The sequence below is a fragment of the Artemia sp. Qi Xiang Cuo genome, chromosome 14, assembly GCF_049724085.1.
Source record: "Artemia sp. Qi Xiang Cuo chromosome 14, ASM4972408v1, whole genome shotgun sequence".
Taxonomy (NCBI): domain Eukaryota; kingdom Metazoa; phylum Arthropoda; class Branchiopoda; order Anostraca; family Artemiidae; genus Artemia; species Artemia sp. Qi Xiang Cuo.
The window spans coordinates 65,308,956-65,334,269 of NC_142807.1; the positions used below are offsets into that span (position 1 = coordinate 65,308,956).

General features: G+C 35.8%; 1 protein-coding gene across 1 annotated transcript in view; it reads left to right on the forward strand.

The window, feature by feature from the left end:
- mRpL3 (mitochondrial ribosomal protein L3) overlaps positions 1-25,314 on the forward strand; it is an 84,782-nt gene that overhangs the window by 58,003 nt on the left and 1,465 nt on the right. The window contains exons 5-7 of the mRNA XM_089100616.1: positions 8,032-8,192; positions 12,755-12,944; positions 21,597-21,703. Of these exons, the coding sequence (XP_088956742.1) occupies positions 8,032-8,192; positions 12,755-12,944; positions 21,597-21,703 (458 nt within the window). The remainder of the gene's footprint in view (positions 1-8,031; positions 8,193-12,754; positions 12,945-21,596; positions 21,704-25,314) is intronic.

Sequence of the window (25,314 nt, forward strand, 5' to 3'; positions counted from 1 at the left end):
GGTTTTCAATAAAACTTGGAGAAAAGGGATGGCTAATTTCTACATTAGACCTACCTGGGACTCAAGGCCCAGGTTAGTCCAACGTCTGTTTGGAAGACATTTACCAGTAGAGGCTGTTATATCTCAATCAAACCTGATCCGAAGTAACATTCCTGCCTTTTAGGATCCTGGGGTTGGTCTGTGGTGATAAGGATTTTGGGATTTGGGGTGGGGAGGGCCCTAAACATAGTGGAAAGTAATAGCTAGGCTTATTTTTATTGTCTGCATTAGATACAACTTTTGTTGTGGGATAGAAGGTGGGGACTTAAAATTTCTATTAATCTACCTAATGACTAGATGGTCTTATGGCATTGATTCATCCAATCATGCCATATAGCTGGACTTACGGTTCAGGGAGCTCGCACTCGTTCCAGTCTCTTTGAGGAAGGACTTGATTCTTTGTCATGCACATTCATCAAAAGGGCTAACTATGTATCAACTAAATCATGTAGTTATTATCAGCTAGGTTTTTAATGATGGCTTAAGAGTGGAGAGGGTGAGTCTGATCTGACAGCCTTTAGGGTATTTTCTTGTAGAAGCAAGTGCCATATACGGTTTTTGGTCTTGTTTACTGGTCGTCCGCCTATTAAAGGTCAACCATAAAACGGTTTTTATTAAGGCAAGACCGCCTATTAAAGAAAGTTCTGTCTTGTATTTATATTGAGATGGCCAAAAAAGATTTATTCTCTTTTATTAATGCACTGTAACTATTCATAAGCAATACGAGACTGAAACAATCCTGTAATATTCTTCCATTTCTCAAAACATTAATTATAAGGTAAAAATGTTTGTACATCAATATATGTATATACATAAGAATGTTTTCAATAAATTTCAATCCACAATTGAAATCCAAATCATTTTGATTAATAAAACCTATTTATGTTGAGAATAAAAATTTTTTTTCTACTGAAAAGTACATAAACCTTAACAACTTCAATAATTTGTCGGACTTCAAACACGAATCACAGTTTCAACAAAAATAAATGGATTTTTTGACTTGTTTAAAATTCCAGCGAAAAATTTTTCTTGGAAATCCAGTTCTTTTTTTTACAGTGTAGTCTACAGATTTTTTACCTAATTTTTTCCCTGTAAATTACCTATTTTGGGTAAGTTACCCCGTTTGGCCTCTTGAGACATAAGGCTCGTCATGAAATAAGTTTATACGTACTGAACGTCCGAGAAAATTGACAGGTCGAAAACTTCTTTTTTGTCTTTTTTCTTATTTGGACATTTTAAAGTTTTATGGACATTCTATAATCGCGTGAAATTGTCTATGGCTGTTATGAAGCTAATTAAGCATGAACTTTGTGGATACGGAGACCGATGATAAGCAGTCAAGTGCATCTATTTATCGTTGCTTTATCCACGTAAAAGAAAATTCTAGGATTTTTGTAATCCATGGCAAACGACAAACGGAAAACGGGATACACAAGTCTTTCCCTATAATGCATATCTCACTATGCTTATCCACAACTATGATCCTTGGTTCATAATTTCTGCTGTTCTTCACCAGGCCTTGGTGCCTGAAGTCTAGCTACTAATGTAGTGTTGGTAAACGTCATTCAAGAATATAAATTAATATGAATGAAGGGAATTTTGAATTTACGAGCGATATTATTTACAACAGTCTATTAAGAACCTATTAAGGTACGCCAGCGGGAAAAAAATCTTAATTTGTAACTATTTTTTAAGGGTTTTTTATTTTTAACTAATTTTTAACTATCTCGGTAAAGGACTTCCGTATGGTAGCACATTTCTTAATGCCCGTGGAACAACGCTGGTCACCTTATTAGTTCCATTAACATCTAATTGTAGTCATATCCATCTATATGATTGGCTAATGTTTATAACTCTCAGATTGGAAAACAATTATGTAACATTCTACAACGGGCATCTGAAGTATCCTACCAAGTGAGTATTTCTCATTGTACAGTCAGTAGCTCTTCAAATCTCACAAAGCTGTATACGCTGCAGTTTTCCTTGAACTCTTTTCTCCTGATAGGCTCTGTTACTAGTTAAATTATAATAAATTATATTCATTGTTATTTTAGCTTTTTTATGGGGGGGGGGGAGGGGGCAACATGCAATGGCTGCATGTTTGAAAACAAGTGTTTGTGAAGGTATGGACTTACAGATGACCGATGCTTAATCGTAATTAATTATAATTATTATATTTACTGTGATGATGAGCCGGTTCTTTCTGCTTGAATGATAATAAAAAAAAGTAACCTAAAAACAAACAAAATTGTTTGATAGTTGACATGTGTATTATAGATCATTTTTGTTCGTACAACAAGGTATAATTTTGGGTTTTTCTCTGTGACAGGCGCCTTTAAATAACCAAACAATATCCACTAGGGGATTCTGAAATCGCCAATGCGCAGCACGTTTCTGAGGTTACCTCCGTCGTTACCTTAGAATCGTCTTTACAGTGACAGCTCACTAAATGTTCTTTACTTAATCGTTCGTTACCTTCTGAGTCTAGCGGATGCGAAATAGTCTACAGAAGCCCATGTTTTCGTAAGACTGAGTATTCCGCTTTTGGAAAGGCACCGGGTATGTTCATTGCTTGAAGTAAGCTCATTTGCACTGAATGAGGACTTGATTCATTTTTGTGAGGACATGGACCGGGTAAGTCTGTAGCTTGGACTTGACTGGTTTAGGTTCTGATTCGGGACTTAGCTCCTTTTAGCACCTAACAAGGGCTTGGCTCGTTTTTTCAGACCGCAGTTGGCACTTAGCTCATTTTAGCACTAAGGTTGAGAATCCTTGCATGCTCCGGTTTCAAGAAGGTGCAACATGTTCGTCTTTTTTACTAAAATGCACCTGTGAAGGATAGGCCAACAATTGGGCCCTTTTCGTTTGGGCTCCGTGGCTTATGTCCTCCCTGAGGGTAAATTGGATTTAGGTATTCGGTTACGGATTGAAATGTTCATCTAAAAACTTTAATTCTATGCAATAGGGGAGGGGTGCATCCAATCGTTTTTTACCTTAAATGGGACACCATTTAAAAAAAAAGTTGAATCCAAATAAGTCGGTGGGACCTGATGGTGTACACCCAAGGCTTCTTAAAGAATTGCATGTTGAACTATCAGGCCCGCTCACTCACCTTTTTCAGAAATCCCTTGATGAACAGTGTATCTTGCAGGATTGGCGCACGGCCCAGATAACTCCCATACATAAGGGTGGCAGCAAAGAAGACGCAAAGCATGACTGGCCAATCAGTGTCACCTCTGCAGTCGGGAAGCTACCAGAAGCGATTGTTAACACTGCAATCCTGAAACACTTGACAACCAATAGACTGTTCTCATCATATCAGCATGGCTTTAGGTTTGGTCAGTAGGTTCAAACAAACTTTATTGATTCTTATAATTATATCACCGATCTTCTAGACCAGGGGTTCCCAGTCGACATCATACTACTCGATTTGGCAAAGGCTTTTGACAAAGTCTGCCATTAAAGACTTGGAATCAAGCTCCAAGCTATTGGGGTGAGTGGTTGTGTTGTTGAGTGGCTGATGGAGTTCTTAAGAGATAGGAAACAGATGGTTAAAGTATTTGGCGAGGATGGAGGGATGTTTTTCTCCAAGGTGGCTGCTGCTGGAAATGGTGTCCCCCGGGGCACAGTTTTGGGTCTGACTTTATTTAATATATACATAAATGAAATGCCAAAAATCCTAAACAACAAAGTAAGCCTCTACGCTAATGACTCGAAACTTATTGGTCGTGCAGACACAGTGGAGAATATTAAGTCAATCCAACTGGACCTCGATACATTCACTCACTGGACTAATATTTGGAGGCTTGAATTCAACGCATCAAAATGCAAGACTCTCCACCTAGGGAAGAAAAACCCACACACTCAGTACCATATGGATTGTAGGGATGGGTCCCGAAATGCCATTTCCAGCAGCCACGCGGAGAGAGATCTTGGTGTCCTGGTAGACGACGATTTGAAATTTCATATTCATGCACAAGCGACTATTGCGAAGGCTAATCAGACTCTTGGCTTAATCAAAAGAACGTTCACTAGCAGATCTCCAACTGTTATGACCAAGCTATACAAGAGTCTAGTTTGACCAAGGCTAGAGTTTGGAATGGGTATTACATGCCCAATCAATAAGACAGACCAAGCAGCTTTTGAATCAGTCCAGAGGAGGGCAACAAAATGTGTTAGAGACCTCTATGATGTCCCTTATCCATCCCGTCTCCATAAGCTTAGTATACCATCTCTAACATATTGTTGCAAATGAGGCAATGTGATAACAGCATACAAGCTCCTAAATGCTGAGGATACCATTCCTGGCCTTTTCCAACCGGACAATTCAAACAGAACTCGGGGTCATTCTCAAAAGCTTTTCCGGAAACGAGCCAACACCAGACTGAGGAACAAGTTCTTCTCAAATAGAGTTGTCAGTTTGTGGAACTCCCTAAGTGAAAAAAACAGTAACATCTGCCAGCATGTATACATTCAAGTCCTCAGTGGACAGGGAGTGGCTCAACAAACTATGGTGAACCATGTGCGACGCCACAAATGATGATTAAGTATCATCACTAAAGCAGGCGGACACAGGATTTGCCCTATCACTAGCAAGTGTGATTTAAGGTAATTTAAGGTAATAACTTTCATTATACATTCGAATCAGCTCCCTCCCAAGTTTCTAAGAATTCTATAAGAAGCGGCAGGGGAAAAAAATGCACGGAAGAGACGGTACTCTTTACTTAGTCGATGCTACTGGTTCACCCTAATTCAATGTATATGTTACTCCTAAATAATTGCTACACTCTCCAACTCCGTCCTGAAATTGTAGAGAACCCGAACGGCCCACATTCCTACCTGGTGGTTTTCCTTTCGGAAAACCACTGAACACTGTCCAGAACACTGTATATATTGGAAAGTTATTCTGTGCCTCATTTGAATCATCTGAAGACTCGCGGTTTATTTTACTTGTGAAAAACAATATCATTTAGTCTTGCCTCGGCTGTGACTAGGATTGTTGTTTTGGTCATAGATGAGTCTGGTTCTGATGATTCAGTTAAAGTTGTGAGAGAAAATATTATACTGGAGTGTGCAAAATCACGATATTTGGGCCTGAAAAACCATAATAAGAGACGATCGTAAACAGACTTATTGTACCCTATGAATTTTGGATATGTACCAAAGAGATATGTTATGATAATTTTGAAAAATCGTTGCAATTCTTTTAATACCCATACTCTTTTTTTGAGTCGCTACCTCTATATATCTTATAGACAAAGTTGATTGCTCTTCATCAAGGGAGAACCTATAAAAGCTGTCTATTGATTCCTTAAAGCGAAGGCTCATCAGATGCCATAAAACCAAAGAAAAAATGAATGATTATTTATTAGTTCCGTGGTAAAAAAAAATAAGGTTTAATTTCATTGATTGTTTGTGTTTATATGATGTAATTATAAATCAGTTAGGCTATTCTTTATTTCTGGAGAGACAAAAAGCCCCAACTTTTAAAAGACCTGATTAGTCTAGTAACCTTATGTGGGACATTCTAACAAAAAAGAAGAAAAAACTAAATTTAATTAAAAAAATACCAATTTTAAAAATGAACAGATATGAACGGTATACGATAATAAAAGCAAAACAAATTTTATCAGATAATTTGCGTAAGAAATGCTCAGAAAATCAGAAAAATCCCCCCCTCTCTGGGTACGCTTTTGGTCCCCACAGACCTTTGCTTAATTTCTGCAAATAATGTGTTTGTCAACAGACAAACCTAGCATTTTGAAAAAAAAAAAAATTTGGATGAAAATGGACAATGTTTTGATTTATCACCACCATGCCAATTGAAATAATTCACTTAACTTTAAAGCACCAAAGACAGTGAAAACAGAATGTGATTTTTTGAATTGATTAAGTGGAAACTACATGTATTTTAAAAAATTAGGAAAAATCGGGAATTTAATTTATAATGAAAAAGACCTACATATGCAGTTATGCAGGTTTTCGTAGTAGCAGGCACCATTTTCAAACAAAAGCAACATGGCTAAAAAATCAGCTTAAAACATATAGCGTCAAATAGCCTAAGAAGGTATAGCGCAGCAGATTGTTAATGTTTGACTTTTCCGGTCAAAAAGTGTTTCCAAATTTTACTAATTATTACTAATTAATTACTAACTCATTATTAACTAATTAATTTTAAACTATTTTAAAACTAATTAATTAACCAATTATATAAACTACTTATTAAAACTAATTAATTATTAACTAATTAATTGTTACATATTTTACTAATTGTTTGTTCTTGTTTGTTTTCTTGGTTCAGTTTGGCGTGGCAACATTGACGAAAATGTAGTACTGCTCTATGAATTTCATAATCTTAAAACAGCCAAACGAAATATATTTAGAAATCGGGGTTTTCAGTCATGAATAGACCTAGCATAGGTCCAGGGGGCAAAAAACGCTTCTTTTGCTGTTGCCAGTATGTGGCGTAGTGTCAAAAATTTGGAGGAAGAACATGGGTCCTAGACTTTTTTTTAAATTTGAAGGGGCTGGAAAAAATCCTACACATCATGGATATATCACTCTTTACTCAGTGACTGCTTGTGTTTTGACTCTGATGCTACATCAAACATGTACTTCAATGAGGGTGTAATCTAAAATAATTTTCCTGGTTCAAGTAAAAACAGTAAAAGGAAAGCAATCATGTTATCAAAAGAATTGCCGAAGGCAGGTTGTGATAAATAAGTGTAAGTATCGAACAAAGCAAAGAACTAAATAAAATGTAACATCCTATACAAGCAAAAATCTAATTGATAAACATTTAAATAAAATAAGGGTAAAAGTCTAAAAACAGGTGAACCGCTGCACGTTACCAAATTTGAAAGATTATGTGTCTTATTTCATATATCCTCATTTATTCTCTCTCAAATTATTTCGTTTGTTTTCCATTTGTAAAATATAAGGCTAAAATGAGCATAATATAATCTTTATAATACCAAGTGCATCAAGATGAAAACACAGTCTTTCCCCTGGCTCCATCTTCCTTCTATTCGGAAAAGCGGGATTTTCTACGGTTTTCCTTGGGTTTTTATACACCTATAAATATCACTTTTGCTGTGTAAATCCTGTCCATTGATGCCGCAATTGGATCTTAAAAGAGGGTAGTGGAAACTTTTCTTGTTTACATATAAGCCCTACCAACTGTCTGTAACACCCAATTTGTCTGCAGCTAATCCTCGAGTAATACAACATCAATAGGATGAAACACCTATTCTGTTTAGTCAGGCTGTTGAACAAATATAGGCTAGAATAAGTGAAAATTAAGTAATAAGTGTGACATCATGAAAGTTGTACTCATAGAGCTCCAAGGTGATATATTCCTTTCGCTTGTTTTCTGCTGATTTTTCACACGCGTTCTTTATTTTTAAACTTGGCGCCCGAAAGTGTAAAAAGCAAAATATGTAATTGAAGTACTTCTTCGTTACAAATTGAATTCCGGGTTTTTCGTTATTTTTGATGTCCTTCATACTTTGAACATTTCATAATAGTGTGCTTTTTAGGAAAAAGACCACAGTTTATAGAATTAGCAGTATGATCATACCCTATCTCACCCATTATAAAAACCCGGACCAAGGTGCGAGTGCTCCAGAGAACGTTTTTGCAGATATAAACATAAGCGGCATTAGATCTTTTCACGGGTAGACAAGTCAGATTTCTCTTGGACACGAAACAAGTGGAAACCCGCTATTACGAGTAATGCATTTTGTAACCATTTCTCATTGATTGACGGAAACAGACTAACCCGCTAATGTAGAAATAAGTGGGAGGAGCTTTTTGTTCGTACCGAGAATGAAGACCAGAAATGATCTGCGATAAACTTACTGGATAATTCTATAAACTGTGAAAAAGACTGAGGAAAATCACACTGCTTTGTGATTGTTAGTGATTGTTGTGATTGTTAGCCCTTGACTAGTACTACAGCATAATGCTACTTAAAAATGTTCTTACTTGCAGTTTACCAAAGAATACTGTTCTCTCTTTGGACCTTCTGGTGTACTACCGAAGAAGGCCCTGTCAAGATTTCTTGTTTCGCCAGGAAGTGAGCTACCCCCGGGAACGCCTCTATTTGCAAATCATTTTAGGGTAGGGGATTATGTTGATGTGGCTGGGAAAACGTAAGTTTCGGTTTTGTTATATTTGTGTATATTTTTTCTTCAAAAGTGGGCATATAAGATAAACAACAGCACAGATTACATCATTGCTGAAGCAGAAGTTTGTGGAGAATTCCGTTATATAACTGAAACTAAACCAAGTTCACAGCTGATGGTTCTCAATCTTCCTACTAAAGAAAACAAAATAAATGAATAAAAGACACAGAAGAAAATAAGAAAATTCTTTCTCTTCTCCTTTTCCCTTTCCTTTATCCTCAACCCCAAATATGAACCCCCACCTACTGAGCTATAAGATTTCTTCTTTTTAACCAAAAGTATGTAACTGAAACTAAACCAGCATCAAATTTAATAATAATTTAATAATAATCCCTTCTAAAAATAAAATGAACAAAAAAAGAGAAGAAAGGAAAAAAAGATGAAAATTGCCTCTCTTCTCCTTTTTCATTTTCTTCTTCCCAAAGCTCAACAATGAACTCTAACCTGCCGAGCTTTAAGATTTCTTCTGTTTAAACAAAAGTATGTAACTGAAATTGAACCAACATCACATTTAATAACGATACTACTTTTTCCTTCCAAAAAGAACAAAAAGAGAGAAAAAAGAAAAAAGAATGAAAATTACCTCTCTTCTCCTTTTTTCATTTCTTCGTCCCAGACCTCAAAAATGAACTCTAACCTACCGAGCTATAAGACTTCTTTTTAAACAAAAGTATATAAATGAAACTAAACCAGCATCACATTTAATAATGATACTACTTTTTCCTTCCAAAAAGAAACAAAACAAAAAAAGAGAAAAATAGGAAAAAAAAAGATGAAAATTACCTCTCTTCTCCTTTTTCCTTTTCTTCGTCCCAAAGGTCGACAATGAACTCTAACCTGCCGAGCTATAAGATTTCTTCTTTTTAAACAAAAGTTTGTAACTGAAACTAAACCAACATCACATTTAATAATGATACTACTTTTTCCTTCCAAAAAGAAACAAAACAAAAAAAGAGAAAAATAGGAAAAAAAAGATGAAAATTACCTCTCTTCTCCTTTTTCCTTTTCTTCGTCCCAAAGGTCGACAATGAACTCTAACCTGCCGAGCTATAAGATTTCTTCTTTTTAAACAAAAGTTTGTAACTGAAACTAAACCAACATCACATTTAATAATGATACTACTTTTTCCTTCCAAAAAGAAACAAAACAAAAAAAGAGAAAAATAGGAAAAAAAAAGATGAAAATTACCTCTCTTCTCCTTTTTCCTTTTCTTCGTCCCAAAGGTCGACAATGAACTCTAACCTGCCGAGCTATAAGATTTCTTATTTTTAAACAAAAGTTTGTAACTGAAACTAAACCAACATCACATTTAATAATGATACTACTTTTTCCTTCCAAAAAGAAACAAAACAAAAAAAGAGAAAAATAGGAAAAAAAAAGATGAAAATTACCTCTCTTCTCCTTTTTCCTTTTCTTCGTCCCAAAGCTCGACAATGAACTCTAACCTGCCGAGCTATAAGATTTCTTCTTTTTAAACAAAAGTTTGTAACTGAAACTAAACCAGCATCACATTTAATAATGATACTACTTTTTCCTTCCAAAAAGAAACAAAACAAAAAAAGAGAAAAATAGGAAAAAAAAAGATGAAAATTACCTCTCTTCTCCTTTTTCCTTTTCTTCGTCCCAAAGGTCGACAATGAACTCTAACCTGCCGAGCTATAAGATTTCTTCTTTTTAAACAAAAGTTTGTAACTGAAACTAAACCAACATCACATTTAATAATGATACTACTTTTTCCTTCCAAAAAGAAACAAAACAAAAAAAGAGAAAAATAGGAAAAAAAAAGATGAAAATTACCTCTCTTCTCCTTTTTCCTTTTCTTCGTCCCAAAGGTCGACAATGAACTCTAACCTGCCGAGCTATAAGATTTCTTCTTTTTAAACAAAAGTTTGTAACTGAAACTAAACCAACATCACATTTAATAATGATACTACTTTTTCCTTCCAAAAAGAAACAAAACAAAAAAAGAGAAAAATAGGAAAAAAAAAGATGAAAATTACCTCTCTTCTCCTTTTTCCTTTTCTTCGTCCCAAAGCTCGACAATGAACTCTAACCTGCCGAGCTATAAGATTTCTTCTTTTTAAACAAAAGTTTGTAACTGAAACTAAACCAACATCACATTTAATAATGATACTACTTTTTCCCTTAATTTTTTTTCCTTTTTCCTTTTCTCCATCGTAAGCCCCAACCTACTGAGCTGTAAGATGTTTTCCAATTTAACTAAAGTGTATAAATAAAATTAAGCCAACATTATATTTAATAAAAATTCTAAATTTCTCTTCCAAAAGAATAAAAAACGAAAGAAACAAAAAAAAAAGAAAATATGACCCCAAAAATGAAACCCAATCAACCGAGCTGTAAGATTTCCTCTTCTAAGCCAAAAGTTTGGCCTTGTTTTTAATTCTGGTTTTTAATTTGTTTGCAAAAACAAATTCTTGATTTTACTCACAGTCCTTTTTCATGTTTCAAATTGCGAATTTACTGCCTTTAAATTTTTTTCATGGAATAAATAAAGTTTCTTAAAAGCTCCTCCCAGCTTTACTGCAAAACTTCGGAAAAGGCTCTGGCTCTAGCTATCAATTGATGAGGATCGTCACCAAACCGGCAAATTAATCCTAGCAGCAATCTGGCTTGAACAACGATCCAAATGTGGCAGCTTTATACGCCTTGTCTAGCACCAAGCCTTTTGACACGTTTGGTGGAAGAGTGTAGTTGCTAATGTAGTTCTTCACCAACACAAAGCTCCTCTCAACTATACTGCCAAATTTCGGTAAGGGTGTGACTCAAGCAGCTGAAGATTTGTCGCCGGACCAGTAAAGTATTCCTAGCAGCAATTCTTAGGCATGAACGAGGTCATCAAGCTGCTGAAAATCTGGTAGTCTCTCCCTGCCTAGCACGAAGCTTTTTAACAAGCTTAGTTGAAGTTGAAGCTGCTACTGCAGCTCTTCACGTAATTAAGTTCGAAACTTCGGTAAAGGCTTTGACTCAAGCTTTTGAAAATTGTCACCTAACCGGCAATTCAATCCTTGCAACAATCTTTAAGCATGAACGAGACTCCAAATCTGGTAGGTTTATCCACCCCGTCTAGCACCAAGCCTGTTGACAATTTTGGGTGAGGGAGTGAAGCTACTAATGTAGTTCTCCAATAGTAAGAGCCCAACTTTAGCGGAAAACTTCGGAAAAGGTTGTGGCTCGAGCAGCTGAAAATCGTCACCAAACAGGAAAATTGATTTTGGCAGTGATCTTTAGGCGTGAACGAGACTCCAAATCCGGTAGATATTATACGCTCTGCCTAGCGCCTAGACTGTTGTCAAGTTTAGTTGAGGAGTGAAGCTATCAGCATTGCTTTCCACCAACAAGAAGACCCATACCAAACCGGCAAATCAATCCTGGCAGCAATCTTTAGGCGTGAACGAGACTCCAAATCCGGTAGATATTATACGCTCTGTCTAGCGCCTAGACTGTTGTCAAGTTTAGTTGAGGAGTGAAGCTATCAGCGTTTCTTTCCACCAACAAGAAGACCCATACCAAACCGGCAAATCAATCCTGGCAGCAATCTTTAGGCGTGAACGAGACTCCAAATCCGGTAGATATTATACGCTCTGTCTAGCGCCTAGACTGTTGTCAAGTTTAGTTGAGGAGTGAAGCTATCAGCGTTACTTTCCACCACCAAGAAGACCCCTACCAAACCGGCAAATCAATCCTGGCAGCAATCTTTAGGCGTGAACGAGACTCCAATCCGGTAGATATTATACGCTCTGTCTAGCGCCTAGACTGTTGTCAAGTTTAGTTGAGGAGTGAAGCTATCAGCGTTACTTTCCACCAACAAGAAGACCCCTACCAAACCGGAAAATCAATCCTGGCAGCAATCTTTAGGCGTGAACGAGACTCCAAATCCGGTAGATATTATACGCTCTGTCTAGTGCCTAGACTGTTGTCAAGTTTAGTTGAGGAGTGAAGCTATCAGCGTTACTTTCCACCAACAAGAAGACCCCTACCAAACCGGCAAATCAATCCTGGCAGCAATCTTTAGGCGTGAACGAGACTCCAAATCCGGTAGATATTATACGCTCTGTCTAGCGCCTAGACTGTTGTCAAGTTTGGTTGAGGAGTGAAGCTATCAGCGTTACTTTCCACCAACAAGAAGACCCCTACCAAACCGTCAAATCAATCCTGGCAGCAATCTTTAGGTGGGAACGAAACTCCAAATCTGGTAGTTTTATACCAAACCTTTTTTATTTTGTATAGTTTGTTGTGTTTTTTTTGTTTTGTTTTTAACTAGCTTCCCTGTTTTTCGTTTCCGTCCCTATTTTATTGTTCTCAGTTGTGCTGAGTCAGAATATTTTGTCTCCTGTAATTTTTGCGTTGTAATTAAGAAAAAAATTGAGTGGAGTTTATGAATTCTAAAAAAAATGAAGTTGGAAGCAAATTTTTTTTCCCCTGAGAACATTGTGTTTTTCAACATACAAGCTCTAAATGCAAAGGTGATAAAGTGTTCTCTTGTTGGGCCAACGATTTCTTATTTCAAGGCGAGACTGGGGATTTCAAGGAGTCATCAAGCGATTCGCATTCAAAGGTAGTCCAGCCAGCCACGGAACAACCAAAAACCACAGGAGAGGTGGAACTATTGGTAGTGGAAGGGAAAGAGCTCGTGTGATGCCGGGACAGAAAATGCCTGGGCATATGGGTTCAGAACACCGTGTTCATCGTGGAGTACAAGTATGTATCTTCAGTTGCATTGATCTGTAGTATTTAAAAAAAAAATAGTTAATATTTCCTACAGGAACACAGTGAATCTTTATGAAAGTAAAGGCGCATTCACATTGAGATTTCATTAGTGTTTGGAAGTCTGAAGTTGCCTAATAATAGCACTTAAGTTCTAGTGTTTCTATTGGGCGAAATTAATCAGTGCCACTGCATAAATTTCAAAGTTGGTGACCAATTAACATTTTCAGGGAATATTAGCTATTATCTTAAATTTATTATTAAGAGGCGAGTGGTGCTATTAAAAGGTTTTATTGAGATTTGAGATTTCATTAATGCTTACAAATCTTGCTTAAAAATCTGACATTGTCTGATACAGCACTAGTTCCAGGGTTTCTCTAATGGGTAAAATTAGTCAATGCCGTAATTCTTAAAGTAAATTTCAAAGACTTTTGAGAATATTACAATAATAACAATTACAATAATAATAATACTCATATTGTTATAATAACAATAATAATACTCAAAATAACAATTTTGAGAATATTTTGATAATATGCGAGTGGGGCTATTAAAAGGGGTTCCATTGTGATTGAACCCCCGTGTAACTGAACCCCAAGCAACTGAACCCCTGTAACTGAACCCCCGTGCAACTGAACCACCGTAAAACTGAACCCCCGTGCAACTGAACCCTCGTGCTACTGAACCCTCATGCAACTGAACCCCCTTTAACTGAACCCTCGTGTAACTGAGCCCCCGTGTAGCTTAACCCCCTTTAACTAAACCCCCGTGTAACTGAACCCCCATGTAACTGAACCCCCGTGTAACCGAACCACCGTGCAACTGAACCCTCGTATAACCGAACCCCCGTGTAACCAGACCTCCATGTAACCGAACCCTCATGCTACGTACCCCCTATTCGCCCGAACCCGCAAATGACCCCCCGTACATTGAACCCGCGTGCAACTCACCCCCATTTAACTCAAACCCGCGTGTAGCTGAACCACCGTGTAACTGTAACTGTGTTTAACCATGTAACTGTGTTAACAGAACACAACTGATGAGCGAAAAGTGATGAAAGAGAGGGTTAACACCGAACTCTCAGCTACCATTCTTGGGAGGCATCTGACAGTTTATAAGTGACCATGGAATTCCTGTGTTGTTTAAAGTCACTTTTCTGTGAATAGGCAGCGTGGCGGCAGAGTGCACCTGGCGACGATAAATCACATCAGTCTACTTTTTGTCAGGAAAAAATTACTCATTGATAATTTATTGCTCTCGCTAGCATTATGTGCTTTTAGGTCCGGGCCTAGGGACCTAGTAGTAAATCCAGGCCTGAGTGTGCACATATTTCCTTTTGGTGAATTGACTTTCCCTTTAAGCACACTCTGAAAGTTCCAACTTAATACACAAATCCCTTTTTGAGGTATGCCATTTTGAAAATCTGCATGCACATAGTGTCTTTTGATCTAGTTCAAGTTCCACCTCAAATACCTCATTCTGTCAAATTTTCAACTTGATATGCGTAGCCTTAATAGTGCTAGATTAATAGTAGCAGAGGTCGTAGTAGGAGCAGTAGGAGTAATAATAGTGTTGAATTAGTAGTAGTAATAGTAGCAGTATTAATAGCAGTAGTAGCAGGTAGATGCCCCAGAAGTTTCATCTTGATACGCTAAGCTGTTCCAAAAAAATTGCTTATACATCTGTATCAGCAATCTGTATGCTATTGCAAGTTACCAATTGTTAAAATTTAAGTTTTTTATAGAAGGGATGGTCATAAAAACTTTGAAGGAGGCTCATTTGATTGAAAATTGAAAGTTCAAGTTCAATTTTGAAGAATCAAAGGTAATCACAGGACAATCAGCCTTTCCCTCTTAACCGACACCCCCCCCCAAATACATCCTATCAAAATAAAAATAAACATTTTGTTCAAAATAGTCTGAAGATCAAATAACCATGTTTTTGGGGTTAACAACCCCACCAGCACCATCTGGGGCAAGGGCTGTAAGTTAAGCTAGTTGCTCATTGCTAACACATAAAGTTTTTGTAGATAAAATTTTGTATGAACTTTGGGGGGGTGCTCATTCGATTGGAAATCAAAATTTCCAGTGCACTTTTTCAGAGTTAAAAGTGATCGGAGGGCTTCCACCCCACCCTAATTTTCCCCCAAATACATCCGATCTAAATTTTGGGACGGCCATTTTGTTTAAAACAGTTTAAATGTTAAATAATGTACAATAGTTACAGAACTATGGTTCATAACCCTATTGCGTTTTACCCAATTTAAGTACGGTGGTTGTGTTAAACGAGGGTTCAGTAGTACGAGGGTTCAGTTGCAATTAGGTTCAGTTGCACGGGGGTTCGGTTAAAAGGGGGTTCAATTATACGGGGGTTGAGTTGCGCGAGGGTTCAGTTAAAGGGGGTTCAGTTGCATGAGGGTTCAGTAGCACGAGGGTTCAGTTGCACGGGGGTTCAGTTGCACGGGAGTTCAGTTACATGGGGGTTCAATTACACGGGGGTTGAGTTGCGCGAGGGCTCAGTTAAAGGGGGTTCAGTTGCATGAGGGTTCAGTAGCACGAGGGTTCAGTTAAACGGGGGTTCAGTTGCACGGGGTTTCAGTTGAACGGGGGTTCGGTTATACGCGGGTTCAGTTGCATGGTTGTTCGGTTAGACGGGGGTTCAGTTACACGGTGGTTCAGTTACACGGGGGTTCAGTTGCTTGGGGTTCAGTTACACGCATACCATTAAAAGGAGTATGCTTTGTTAAAACCAAGACAAGAGTCCTTAAGACAGTGCATAAATTATTACTGAAGTAAAGACAATTCAATATATACAAATACAACTTAGACTTAAAAGTTAAACTTTTTAATATCAAAATTTCCATTATTTATCGTATTCATCCCTGAAACTTAAGCCGTTCGAAGGCTAGTGCATTTTAGATCGTAATGACGCAAAAAGCACTACATAATCAGGAAAAAGGCTTAAACCTTAAAATTTGGATATTATTATTTTACCAAAAAAAAAAGTTCTTTTAATTCTCAGCGATAACAGTTAACGACAAAAAAAAAAAATCAAAAATAATACTAGTAAATAAAAAAATTAAACCAATTCACTAAATATTAACTTTAAAGTAAGGTTTGGCCTCATGTTGCGAGGATACTATTCGGAAGGGCCGTGTGGCCTTACCTTAAAAAATGGATGATTGTCATTAAATTATATAAACATAAGAAGTTCTGGAGGAATAATTCCTAGGTAAAGTATCGGAGATCCCTTACCCTTACCTCTCCACCATTTTTTGGATTTATGAAATGAACTATTTAGGGCCGATGCAAAATAATTATCCTGAAACTATCATGCTCTAATATCATTATTAATTTACGTTTAGGTCGTTGATTTAATTTTCAGTGAAAAGGGCATCCTAATGATAAACCTAATGATAATCCTAATGATAATGAAAAGGTAGGGGGTGTGATAAACCCCCTACGGCTCAAGTTGTTCATTCATTGATCCATTGCAGAAACGGTTTTTTTGTTAGTTTCTACCAGCTAACTCTATTCTCACTTGAGAAGTGGCGCCCCTCGAGGAAATTAGAGCCTAGTAAACGACACAGCATTCGCACAGGATTCTGACTAATGGACAATTCGTCTGGGATTCGTATTTTTTGATGGACGTCTTTGGGCTGAAAAACCTCTTCCTAGCTAATTTATCTATTACGGGTTGCCTCCTCATGGTAACATACGATTTGTAAGCATGAATATACTATGAACTAGAGTTAATAGGCTTGAGATTGTTTGTGTAGGATTTCGACTCTTGTTGATAGAAGAGCATTACCAAGTGGTGAAAACCATGTTATGACCAGGATAGGCGCAGGATTGCACAAAGCCTCCATTCATGGAGGTTCCAGGGACTTCTTGCTGTCCGGATATAAGCCGGCTTAAGCACTTCGGTATAAACTTGAGAAACTATGAGATCCCCGTCCTGCACTGGTATCCGGGATCATTGCTTTTCCTGAGGCGAAAAAAATTTCAATGATTTAAAGACCATGAAAATTGGAAATTGGAATGTTACGACATTAAAAAATGACTATCGTATCGGAATTTTGACTGACGAATTCAGAATATTCGAACTGGACTTATTGGGAGTTTCAGAAACTCATATCCCAGGTATCGAAATAATGAAATTTGACTACACAGCATTTGTTCATTCAGGCAGGAAGAATGTAGCACACTAACAAGGAGCAGGACTGATAATGAACAAGTACACTGGTAACTTTTATTTAGGATGCGAAGATAATATTAATAGAATACTAATTCCTCATTTTATGACTAGAAAGTTAAGGGTATCAGTTATAGTAGTATATGCCCCTGTAGAACCGACTGACGGAGATACTAGTGACTCAGATGAATTTTACTTACAGTTACAGGAGCAAATAGACAAGGTCCCAGGTATAAATATTATGTTATTACTGGGAGATTTTAACTCCCAGGTTGGTAGAAATAAGGATAGATGGTATCCCAGCTTAGGTAAATTTGGTGTAGGAAAAGAAAACAGTAATGGATACAGGCTTTTGCAATTTTGTAGGTATAACAATCTAGTTATAACCAATACGGTGTTTGGTCATAAAATGGCTCTAAAGCTAACATGGTATTCACGTGACGGTAAGACAGCAAACCTTATTGATTATGTTATAGTAAACCGGAGACTGGCAGGATCAATACAAGATACTAGGATATATAGGAGTGCTGTTATTGATGTTAAAAGTAAAGATCATCATTTAGTAGTGACTAGGGTTAATTTAAAGCTGAAATATCGGAAGGGTAATTACCTCCCGGGAAGTTATGATGTTGGTAGACTCCAGGATAAAAATTTGAAACAAACTTTCCAGGAACAGTTGAATACTAAACTTGAGAGTTTAAAATTTGATAGTGTGGAAGATGGTTGGAATAATTTTAGAAAAATAATTTGTGAAGTTGCTGAAGGTGTATTAGGGAAGAAAGCTAGAACTGCAGTTAAGAATATTAGTGAAAAAGCTTTATGTTTAATGGAAATGAGAAAGGACTTGTACAAGAATTATCTGAGTGATAGATCGCATGAAAACAAAAGAAATGTAAAGAAAGTGGAGAAAGCATTGAAATATGAACTAAAAAGGTGTGAAGTGGAGGCCATGGATAAAATTGCCGAGGATTTAGAAGATGCAGCTAGACGGCATAATAGTAAACTATTGTATTGGCACGTTAACAAATTGAGAGGTAGTAGTCAATCCTGACTTGTCCCAGTTAAAGATAGGAATGGGGTGGCAATTAGCGATAAGGAAAAAGCTAAAGCGAGATGGGCCGAACATTTAGAGAATTAGCTTAACCTAGATAGAATTGCATGGAAAAATATAGAGGAAAATGAAAAAGTTTGTGATACCTTTAATGTGAAGGAAGATTTGTTTTGTGAGGAGGGAATAGCAACAGTGCTAAAAGGATTACAAGAATAATAAGTCTCCGTGTGCTGATAGTGTGGTAAATAAGTGTCTTAAATATGGTGGCTCTGAGGTTAGAAATAAGTTACTGAAGATTATGAATATGATTTTAGAAAAATGGGAAGTACCTAACGATTTTAGGAAAACCTTAATTAAGCCACTTTATAAGAAAGGTGATAAAAGTGAGTGTGGTAATTATCGAGGCATTAGTCTGGTCTCTGTAGGTAGCAAATTGCTTAGTAATATGATACTTTTCAGACTGAGAGATGCCGTAGACAAAGTTTTAAGAGAAGAGCAGTGCGGTTTTAGAAAAGGTAGAGGATGTGTTGACCAAACTTTCACTCTTAGGTTAATAATTGAGAAGTGCCTAAGTTTTCAAACGCCTTTAGTCCTCAGTTTTATAGATAATGAGCAAGCGTTCGATTCTGTTGATAGAGGAGCTTTAGTAAAGGTTTTATCCTTGTATGGTATACCAGACAAATGCATTAAAGTGATTAGTGCTATGTATGAGAATAACACTGTTGCGGTTAAGGTAGGAAATGAGGTTAGCAGCTGGTTTTGTATTAAATCAGGAGTTAAGCAGGGTTGTGTTCTATCCCCCTTTATATGGATCATTTTGATGGATTTTGTCTTAAGAAGCACAAGAAAGGCAATGGGAGGTCATAGAACAAAATGGGGAGAAAAATATCTCCTGGACTTACATTATGCTGAGGGTTTAATCATTCTAGATGAAAATGAGAGTAAAATGAATAGAGATTTAGAGGTTCTGGAAGTTCAGGGTGCTAGAATAGGTTTGAAAAATAATGTTAAGAAGGTTAAGTCAATAAGTCTAGGAACAAGTAAAGATGAAAAAGTGATACTGGATAATGAAAAGATGGATCTGGTTGATAGCTTTACTTACCTTGGTTGTATTCTTAGTAAAGATTGTGGGAGCAATGAAGATGTTAAATGTAGAATAGCCAAGACTCAGGGTGCTTTTTTAGAGTTAAAAAAAGTTTGGAAGGACATTAAGATAAGTCTGCAAGCGAAGATTAGAATCTTAGAAACTATAGTGATGACAATGATTAAATATGACTCTGAAGCATGGGCAATCCGAAAAACGGATGAAGAATTGCTAGAGGTTTTCCAGAGAAATTGCTTAAGGATTGTTCTGGTTACCCGGCTTACTGACCGTATTTCAAACAATAGGCTATACGAAAAATGGGGTTCAATACCGCTTTCTAGGTCTATAATGAAAGAAAGGTTGAGGTGGTTAGGGCACGTTGTGCGGATGACAGATTGCCGTAGAATGTTCTTTTCGGCCAACCATCTAGGGCTAAACAGAAAGCAGGTCGTCCCCGTCTGGGGTGGGAGGACCTCATAAAGAAAGATTTAAAGGAAATGGGAACTTCGTGGGCAGGTGTAAAAAGGGAGGCTTTGAATAGATTGGGGTGGAGGAGGAGCGTGCGTAGCTGTGTTGGCCTCAGGCGGCTTGGTGCTGCGATGAGTTGTTAGTAGTAGTAGTAGACAGGTATACATGCTTTGTATATTTTAAATGATTTGAATAAACTTTCCAAACTGTCTTTAAACACTCTTCAGGGAGGGAGGGGTTGGTATTGATGATGTATTTTTGTGATTTGTTCCTTTGGTTTTTTCCCCATCCTTCGTTTGATTTTTTTTCCCTTTTTTGTTTTAATAGAATAGTTAACTTGTTTTTGTGAATATTTGGTCTAGTTTTTTTTTTCCGAATCTCGTCGTTAATCTCTTTTTAAATTAATGCTTTGAAAGGCAACCAAGTCGATTATTTCCTTTTTTCTTTTCTTTGAAGAATTATCTCTGTTGTTTTGTTTTTTAAGGATCTGATCTAATTTCTTATTGCTTGTTGCCAAAAAGACGAAAAACGAGGGATTTATTGTATGTATTTTCCCCTTTAGATCCTTCAAATAAACACAAGATACAACGTTATAATATACGCAAAATAAACACAAAACAATATATATATATATATATATATATATATATATATATATATATATATATATATATATATATATATATATATATATATATATATATATATATATATATATATATATATATATATATATATATATATATATATATATATATATATATATATATATATATATATATATATATATATATATATATATATATATATATGACGTATGAAGCTAAGAAAGGAAAGGAAATAATAAGTGATAAATAAAACCAAAAAAGGGTGAGAAAACGAGGATTTTGTCAGCCAGTGGTAAAATATGAAGACGAAAAACCAGCAAATATTTCGACTAGCACTATTATTTTTTATCTCAATTGTCTCTTTGAAAGATTGCGGTAGGCCATTTACAGTAGATAATAAAGTGGTCTCCTCAAAAAGAACAAGATGTGTAGGATTTTCGAAAATATGCTGGGCCAATGCGGAATCAAAGTTGTCATTTTTATTTTTCAATCTCAGGGGCTTATCTATTGAAGTTCTGAAAAAATATATAAACAGGAATTTAACTATAAATAGGGACACCGGAGACATTTCATTAAGCCCAATTTATAACAATTTAATACTAAAAGACTCTTTTGATATTTGCACCCAATCATATTTAAGAGAACCTATTAAAATATCTAATGAAAACCGAAATGGCAGAAGAGCAAAAAGTATTGCTAGGCAAAACATCCTTGCACAATCTCTTCGGTAAAATCCTTTTTTTCATTGGTTTCGGCTTTGGTCTTTCATTCAGTGTTTGTTCAGATCTTGTAGAGTGAAATCTAAAAGGTTAGATTTTTTTTTTTTTTTTTTTTTTTTTTTTTTTTTTTTTTTTTTAAAGCACTGGGGACGAATTGGCGGAGGTCCTAGTCGAAATATTTGCTGGTTTTTCGTCTTTTGGTCTTAGGAAGTATATATATATATATATATATATATATATATATATATATATATATATATATATATATATATATATATATATATATATATAAATATATATATATACATATGTATATACGATTTATTGTATGTATTTTTCCTTTTAGATCCTTCGAAGAAACACAAATTATAACGTTATAATATACGCAAAATAAACACAAAACAAAATACATAAACGGTATATGTTTTTCCTTTTAGATCCTTCGAGTAAACACAAATATAAAGTGATAATATAAACAAAACAAATGTATAAACGGTTTATTGTATATGTTTTTCCTTTTAGATTCTTCGAATAAACACAAAATATAACGTGATATATGTTAAAAGTACTGGTATACCGGGCATAACCAATTCATACGTTCGGATCTTTGACACGTTAATCCCTACCAAGTAAGTTTTTCTTTTCTTTCTGTTTTTAAACATTTTTCTTCAATTACGTGTATTTCCTTTTATTCCTTTTCCTATGTATTTCCTTTTATTTCCTTTTATTCATTTGAAGCCTCTTCTATTCCTTCCTAGAACATACATATTTTTTTTATGTTTTGAATAGAGTTATTTGTTCTTTATTTATTTATTAAGATATTCTGGCTATTTAAGAATTATAGTTTGTGCGGTAAGTATTTATTGGTATTTTTTTTATGGATAAAACCCAGGGACCTTTAATTTTAAGCTGATAAGTTGGATAAGCGTGTTCGAACACGGGTGCTGCCTTAATTTCTGATTTTGATAATAGTGTTTGCTGTCCTTTATATATATATATATATATATATATATATATATATATATATATATATATATATATATATATATATATATATATATATATATATATATATAGAACTTTTGCCTGAATAGAAAAAAATGCTGTACAAAAATCCGTATGCGAGCAAATAAACAACCACAGTTATCAGCTGAACGGAAGAAACCTATTGAAAATATAAAAAAGAGAAAATTAAGACTTATCGAAAAAAAAATCTAAAGAAAGATGTATTTCCTTTATTGCTACCAGTAGAAGCGTATACTTTGATGAGGGTGTACCCTGCATGATTGTCCTGCACCAAGTGAAAACAGCCAAAAAAGCAACATAATATAATTTGAACAGCCAAGGGGGGAGGGGGAATTCAAGTTTGATTTCAACGAAAAATTTCTAGCTCAACTTTACTGCTTAGCTCGCATGTTCCACTCTGAAATTTCTCAACGAAACTCGGTGAAAGACCAAAGAATGATAAACGGCTCAGTATTTGCACTTCGGAAGAATTATGCCCGTAGCTTTTTTTGCACAACGCTACCAATCCGTCTACCAGAAACGCCCAATTAACTTTATAATTAAACGTTCAAAAAAGACTTTCCCATGTTACTTTCAATACATTTACAAAAACAAAAAGCAAATCTCTGGTTATAGACATAGACATATTAGTCTATAAAAGACTATATATAACTATTTACGTATAGTTATATATATATAGACTATTTGATATAGACTATATATAGACTGCATATAAGTGACAGCATGTGTCTTCGCGAGCTCATTGCGGTTTTTTTCCTGAAAAGTGATCTAGTGTGAGGAAACTTAACAGAAGCGTGATCAAATGCACAATTATCAACTTTTTTGAAAATTGACGAATTTGATAGCGAAGAAATAAAAAAGGGAAGAATGCGCACAAAGTGAATCAAGCCAATCGCAACTCAGATCACCCAAAATGCATACATCATATTTGTTAGAGTAGTTCTGAATAAAAGCGCTCAATTTTCCAACTGTATCTTGAAATATAAAAAAAACGACTGATCATTACGGTGATCTGTCTGAAAATAGTAATAAGTCAAAGTAAATTGAAAAATACGGCTAGCAATTAAAATAATTATTAATGTTTTCCTAAAGGTTTTGATGCAGGTAAAACTAGTTACCTTGGTAGATACTTGGTGACAAAAGGTTTAAATTAACACAGCCGCTCCTTGAACTTCAGATAAACGCCACCCTACCCGATTTGATCTGAGTTATGTCAAAGCCACGTTATGGTTATACTTGTCGATAAAACCAAATTTACGAACAAATAATAATATATATAATAATAATATATCTCGTTCATAATTCATTAGTTATTGATTCTTCCTCTAGTTGATTCTTCATTTTTAATCAATTAATTTCTTACAATTATTCTATAACAGCCTGTAACCACCCTATTCTTGACACCTTTTTAAGCTTTTACGCCTCTTTCTCTTAAACATAGTGGCGATTTGGGGTTGATTACTGTAAGAGTAAACAGATTAGTTAGCATGGTTTGGTATTGGGAGAAACAAGTATCTTTACAAGGAGATAGGCTATTATAGGCTACAACAAATATATAGGCTGCAAATATTATAGGCTGCATACAAAGTGTGCTTGAGCGATGGGAGGAAAGGTTCTTGGGCCAGCCAAGTAGGGTATACCTGATAAAATTGTGGAGAAGCTAGGGAGTCAAATAAGGGTAAAAAATTATGGCTAGAATGGGGAGTGGTATCCAAACAGGTGAGGATTATTTTAGAGAACCAGATAATCTAGAAATGGCATTGTGATATAATAGTCTTCGTTTCTCTCTCTCTCTCTCTCTCTCTCTCTCTCTCTCTCTCTCTCTCTCTCTCTCTCTCTCTCTCTCTCTCTCTCTCTCTCTCTCTCTCTCTCTGTATGCTACGATTAATGGAGCATGGAAGGAGGAACTTTATTTTAAGATAAGGCTTAATAAGGTAGAACTAAAATGAATAATATCAGTAAGGGCAAATATTTTACCACTTGGTGGCAAGAGAAAGTATCTGGGAAAGATGAAGTCGAAAATAGGTCCTTACTTTTGCCCTATGTGGAGATGGGGAGGATGACTTAATTCATTTTTTTTTAAGGGATTAAAGGGTCTGACGGAGACACTTTTTTGGGGGTGGTATACGAGGAATGGATGGATATTGTATGAAGTGATTGAAGTTTGATGGGGATTAAGGAGTTGAGAAATTTTGTGGGTACAGGTTTTATGCATAGAAGCGATTTTTTATAATTTATTTATAATTTAATTTAGATTTAGGGGTTTGTAATGTTTAAATTGTTGTATTTTTTTTAACCATGACTAGTAAAGCCTTGTATTGTTAATAAGATCATCATATCATAAAATTGTGTCCAGCAAAAAATAAAACATCAGAAAAATAATGGAACCAAACAGTTCGTACCAACGAACTGTAAGTAAGGAACGAACCGGCTCAATGGTAACCGAAACTCTAAAAAACAGAATTTTGATACCAATAGATATATCAAAAGAATCGGCTTTTTATGATAATTTCAAATGTATAAATTTTATTAACTTTAGTCTTACCCATCAAAGGTTACAAGCCTGAGTAAACTTTCCTGATTTATAAAAAAAGGGAGAAGCAATCCCTTAAAATTAAGTCACCTCAGTGAAAATAACCCCACCAGAACCAGCGCATTGAATAACCCTACTTGATAAGTTTCAAGCCCCTACCGTCTAAAAAGCGGAATTTTGTATTTTTTGCCTGAATAAATATCACGGACGCGAGTTTTTTTTTTTTTTTTTTTTTTTTTTTCAGTAGTGATCGTATCGACCCATTGGTCCTATAATAAAGGAAGACAGCTCATTCGAATGGAAATTATAAGTTCTAGGGCCCTTTTTAAGTGCCCCAAAAATTTGGAGGGCAACTAGGCCCCATCCCCCGCTCAAGATGGAGTGAAAAGCTCAAGCTCAAGTCAAAAATGGAGTGAAAAACAAAGATTTGTGCTGTTAGAAGACAAGCGAGAGCAAAATCAGAACGAGTCAAAAATGAAAGTGGAGAAGAGAGACATATTAATTTAGAAGAACAACGTCATCACTATCTTCAACGCCAAAAAAATGTGGCGCAAAACCCAGTACAAACCTACAAAGATGCCATAAACAACGCAACTGTTTAATGCAAGTTATTGGGATCCTTCAACGTTCTATGTGTTCCCTGGGGCGCCCTCCACTTTCTTAAGGAAACAGTAGCAAGCA